This window comes from Nicotiana tomentosiformis, chromosome 2, assembly GCF_000390325.3.
Source record: "Nicotiana tomentosiformis chromosome 2, ASM39032v3, whole genome shotgun sequence".
NCBI lineage: Eukaryota > Viridiplantae > Streptophyta > Magnoliopsida > Solanales > Solanaceae > Nicotiana > Nicotiana tomentosiformis.
In genome coordinates, this window is record NC_090813.1 from 38944040 (window position 1) to 38949918 (window position 5879).

Here is a 5879-nt window from a genome sequence, read left to right on the forward strand (position 1 = left end):
GATTTTTCAATTCTCAAGACTCTAAACATGGTATTCTTTGCATGAATCCTCCAAGTAACTCTCCAAACAACTCCTAGTCAATTGTTGAAGATCATACAACTCCTTAGCATGTATCCCTTAGACGTTCTTGGACTTGGAGCAGGTCAACGGTCACCAAATAATTTAGGGCCATTCTCAATATTCTCCATTTTGCCCGGACTATCCAAGATCATATATATATATATATATATATATATATATATAATAAAATGATTTAACATGAATTGATCAGTTTTGCACTTGTTGTCCGCCTACCATAATCTGTTGTCCGCCTACCATAACCCTCCTCATCTATTTGAGCTTGGGATAGTAAATGTGAGCAATCTCGCATAAAATAAGCTTATTTGTAATTGAGGCATCGTTATTATTGTATAGCTATATAATAAAAGGAGCTTTGTCAAGTTGAAACATTAATTGGAAATGAACATATGCTTACACTTTTTCGTCTACGAGAATTCAAAAATATATATATACATGTGTTTTTCAACATTAGCCAACCCTAGCTCTATCTACATATCATCGGTTTACTTTTGGGGATCGAGGCCATAGGGAGAAGATTATTGAAGAAAATGCAGTAAGTTGCAAAAGAATTGCTGCAAAAATAGCTGAAAATGCTCCAATACTTATGTTCATGGCTCAAAATACCTAAAAATGTACGATTTAGGGACATCCGAACTGGGATGATAAAAAGTGAATGGCCTAAAATTTCAGTTAAATATATTGAATTTGCTCTCAACTTCGAAGAGATGATGCAGTTTTGGCCAACTCCCGAAGTGGTTTATCTGTGGATCGAATCAAATTGTATACAAATGCTCCGGCTAGTGTTCCGATGATTGGACCAACTATATACACCCAAAGACCTGTATAAACATGCTTCACTATTGCTGGACCAATGCTTCTTGCTGGATTCATTGATGCTCCTGAAATTGGCCTGCATTTTCAACTTGATTTGATTACATTTTAGACAAAGAAATTGAAGGTTAACAAATTTACTAAGTGAAACAATTAGTATACCCTGCTACAAAGACATTCAAAGTTATGGTCATTCCCACAGCTATTCCAGCAACCTGTCCAATCTGCAAGAGTAACAAAAGGTAAAAAAATAATTAAAAAAAAATAAATCAATTTTTTTTCAGAAAGAAAAGATATATAATTAATTTATGAATTGTAAATTAAAAAAAAGTAGAAACTTACTGCTCTATCATCTGTAGCAACGCCAGAAATGACAAACATGAGAAGGAAAGAAATGATGATTTCGATAGCAAGTGATTGGCCATTAGATTCAACTGGAACAGTACCAAAATAAGCTTGAGGAGTTACGTCAAACAATAGAGCCAGAGTTCCACTGGCCAAAATCGAACCCATTAGTTGAGCTATTATGTACAAAGGTACCTGCATCACATATTAGACTTGTATTTTAACATCATTTGTAAAACACATTAGAAATATACACGTTGTATATAACATCATTTGCAACACGTTTTAATTGTTGATTTGATGCTTTTTTTTCGTGTGTGGTTAGGAGAAAATAAAAAATTTCGGTTAGGAGATTTGAAGCTTCAGTTTAACATTTTAAACTTGGGTCCACAAAATCACTCTTTTACACTCGTTGTATCTTTTTCCTTCCTCGATATCTGCTAGCTCTATTATGAACAATTTAAAACAAATAATTATCACAGATGATATATTGTCCTACACTTCTAGGACTTGGTGATGCTGAAAGGTTAAGGATTTTTTAGAAAAATATTTACCCCTGCGTATTTTATCATTAATATATTTGATAGCCTTGAATAATGTGCTGTTTATGGATCTTATTATATTCCGAAAAAATCTCTCCTTTTTGTGAAAGTTACTCATAGTGTAATTTTAATACTAATACTAGCTAGTAGTAAGCTACCAAATTACAATTTTAATTCTTGAAATTTACTAGGATATCTTATATGCACCCAACACCGCAAGAGTTGACTGAGTTGGTTGAGTGAGTGGTTTCCCACATGAGAGACTTGTGATCGATTTTTCTCACCAGCAGCCTTCTCAGTCAGAGCTCCTCACACAGGATTTGCCTTGATGCGCGTGATTTACATCTCTTGTGTGGTTTGCGAGCTATTGCACAATGAAAAGGTTATCCACTGCGCACCCAAAGGGTAGCGGTTGCGAGTTTAATTTTTTAATAAAAAAACTTATATGCACTCATAGTATAATGACTTTTACAATACCAATATAGTTTAATATGGTGTAGATGATAATTAAGAGTGTAAGTAACTACTACAGTGTAAAAAAAAAAGTTATGTTGAACGAACTATCCAAAATGCTATCGCACTAATATTAGATCTTTCAAAAAATACACTATTTTTTGAGAATCTGATGCACCTACGATATTTTCGAAAAATTCGAGCAACGTAGAAAAGAAGTACATACTTGTTTCCATGGGAAGCGGCCGAAGATGGTGAAAGTAATAGTGACAGCAGGGTTAAAATGAGCTCCTGATATATGTCCCACGGTGTAAACCATCACCATCACGATTAGACCCCATGTTACACATATCCCTGGAAACGTAACGCTCCCATAGATCTTATTCACAGCAACTGATCCACACCCTGCAAATATTACAAAGTACGTTCCTATAGCCTCCGCTATCAACTGCAAAGTCAAACACAACTCGATCCATCAAATTAAATAATTTTAGGTGTTTTAATTGTACGTAATTAAGTTTACCTTTTGTGCGATGACAACGACAGTAAGTGATGAACAAAATCCGACATTGGAATCGGACTGGGAGGCTGAATGGGTAATATTGCCTTCTTCCATCTGGGAGATTTCTTCTTCTCGATTACCATCCTTCTTTGCCATTGTTCTTAATTCAAAGAGTTGAAAAGTTAGGAAGATACAAGGGTTTTTTTCTTCAGGATGTCTGCCAAAAGGCTTATTTGATGATAATAATAGTACTTAGATTTAAATATGATAGGTTTTGCTTTAGATTACCTAAATAAGGATAAGATTCATAGTTGGAGAGTTTTTTGGAGGGTGGAGTTTTACAAAATGCTGACTAATCTCGTATTTGATAGTTATCTAGTTAATGGTGCAAATTCAAAGGGATATTACGGATTGGAGTTAATTTTCACCTTATTAATATTGAAATATCGGATATAGTGCAAATTCAAAGGGATATTACGGATTGGAGTTTGCAGCTTATCACTAATATTGAAACTCCATCCTGCACTATCGAGCAAAACTCCTCCCCTCTACTCAGTACTATCTCTTCCCCAACTATAAATACATTCTCACCTGATTAAAAAGAAAAGAAAAGATATGTAGGATTTTTACGGTTTATTAGGAATATCGTGGAGAATGTTGAAGGTTTCAAACTTTGAATCAGTAATACTATTTCCCGTGAATATCTGAATTTTTGCATGGTTGTATTTACTTTTTCTTATTCGAATTTTCAGATAAAAAAGTAAATAACATAGGAATGGCCTTTGCTCAACTTCAAAGGAGTCAAGCTTAAAATCCGAGGCAAAAGGAACGGAATTTTTTTTTATCTGTACTCATTGCACCGAATCACTAAATGAATTTCATATTTATACACACTCTTTTATTATTTAACTAGTTTCAGTATACACGCATTTTTATTAATGTGGTACTTATACTATCCTGAGCCGAGGGTCTGTTGGAAATAACCTCTCTATCCTCACAAGGTAGGGGTAGGTCTGCGTACATACTACCCTCCCTACATCCCACAATATAGAATAATACTGGGTATCTTGTTGTAGTTGTAATGTACGCGCACTGCACATGTACCTATCAATGAGTATATAATTTAAAAATAATAAAATATTATTAAATAATATAATTGAGTTACAAAATAAAAATTTGAAAAATGTAAGTTCTTGAAATAAATAATATTAATGATATTTGGATAGATCAATAAAGAAAAAAATCTTGCCATACAAAATTCTCAGACATATAATGTAGACGCTAATAGGATAAAATTCTAAATAAATTATTAATATAAAATACAAACCAAAACAACACATACATTTAAAACAATTTTGATTAACCCATAACTTCTTCCTTCAAGTCTCAAAAGAATTCCATAATCAATTTGAATACGAAGAATATAGTCCATTATTGATTGATCAAAATTTTAGTAGAATTAATAAGAATAATTATAAAGAGATTTTCAAATATATCTTTTTATTAATTGTGGTTAATGAACTATTATTGTCATTCACAAAAGAGCTCTAACTTTGGTTATCTTTTAGCTTGTCACATATCTCTTACCATCTCCGTATTCAAATTTCTGGCCTTTGACCAAATTTGTCTTTCTATAGCATCTTTCTTCTCTTACTATTAAATATCCTTTCAAGCATTTCTTCATATCAAAGTTCCAAAAAATATGTTTAAAAAAATACAAATTCTCGTTTGTGTTTTGGTTATTAATTAATATTTAATATATTTTAGAATTATTAGCGCTAAGGATAGTAACATTTGAAAAGAGATTTATACATTACATATATTGACAAAGCAAAAAGCATAGATCTTGAGACCCTAAAATATTGTTGAATATAGAATGAGTATCGACTAGTATTATCAATTTTAGTAACAATTAGTTCTTACTTATTCTTTGTAAACTTTTTTATTTTAAGTATTCTTGTTCATCATTATATCCAAACTCATTTATTTCATTTGAATTGATAATATAGTACTTTTGATTGGATTTATCATTCGAAACATGAGATAATACCTTAATATTCTCATTCATTAATTCAAAAAAATATTGTCAAAACAGGGTGCAACTTAGTTTGTTTATATTTAATATTCATGATTGTTATTAGATCTTAACAAATAAGGAATTAAAATTAATTTTTTAGTTTTTGTTCTTTGGGTATGAATTAGATTAAGGAGTTGTATATTTATTTTATGCAATTTAAATGAGAAAATAATTCATATACGTTAATATGTTATTCGATTTTGAATTTCTAAATATTAGGAGCTCCTTTTATAGAATTGTTTAAGTTAACTTTAAAGTTATAAATATTATAAAATAATTAAATGATAAAATTATGCTTCATGCATACTGTAGTGTACGTGTTATCTGTCATTAATGAGTAAACAATTTTTATTAAAAAATAACAAATTTATAAATCACCTTAAGACATCATGCACATGTGAAATATTAGATTTAACAATATTCACATGGTTAAAAGAAAGATATAAAAATGTGGATTTTGACATGTTTGATGATTCTTACGTGTTTAGTATACAAAATTAAAATGAAGACAAAATTCCTAACGTGATAAAAACTTATAAACATTTAAGGAAAATACTTACATAATTTAAATATACAAAAAAGTTATATAAGTGAAATCAAAATTTTAGATTTCTAAATATTAGGAGCGTTTACCTACTTCAAATAAGGAAGAATCTAATAAATAAGATTTACTTGATTTTTAAAGTCTTAAATATTAGAAAAATAAGTAAATTACTATTACAAATTTGTCCAATGTGAAATCTACTTTTAAAAGATAAAAAAGTCAAACGACATTTCGCTAATGACTTCATGCTTTTAACATAGTTATTATAGATTATAGATGATAGATAGATAGATAGATTATAATTAATTAATAAACATTGTCATCTTATTTTGCCACTTAACAATAACAATTTAATATAATTTAATGTAAACATTTGAGCAAGCTATAAATACCTTGAGAATATATTCATTATTTTGGTGTAAATGTTTTGAGGTATTAGTAAGAGTTGAAACTTGTATTGGATAAAATATGATATGACACGTGGCTGACCAAAAGAAGGACACATGGAATCCAAGATGAGATGAC

The 5879-nt window shown here is 30.4% G+C and overlaps 1 protein-coding gene across 1 annotated transcript; it reads right to left on the reverse strand.

Moving 5' to 3' along the window:
• Positions 1–432: 432 nt before the first annotated feature.
• Positions 433–3299, reverse strand: LOC104109564 (probable aquaporin NIP-type). The gene is made up of 5 exons (XM_009618896.4): positions 2755–3299; positions 2458–2679; positions 1234–1431; positions 1054–1115; positions 433–970 (listed from the first exon to the last, which is right to left on the reverse strand). The coding sequence occupies exons 1-5, from the start codon at positions 2887–2889 to the stop codon at positions 772–774; spliced, it is 816 nt and encodes a 271-aa protein (XP_009617191.1). The 5' UTR covers positions 2890–3299; the 3' UTR covers positions 433–771.
• Between the last annotated feature and the right edge of the window lie 2580 nt (positions 3300–5879).

Excerpts from the sequence above, each read along its gene's own strand:
- LOC104109564 (XM_009618896.4), bottom strand. The coding sequence starts at position 2,889 with ATGGCAAAGAAGGATGGTAATCGAGAAGAAGAAATCTCCCAGATGGAA. Across the intron at positions 1,432-2,457 it reads GCCGCTTCCCATGGAAACAA|GTACCTTTGTACATAATAGC; the intron begins GTATGTACTTCT and ends TATGTGATGCAG. Across the intron at positions 1,116-1,233 it reads TTGCTACAGATGATAGAGCA|ATTGGACAGGTTGCTGGAAT; the intron begins GTAAGTTTCTAC and ends TTACTCTTGCAG.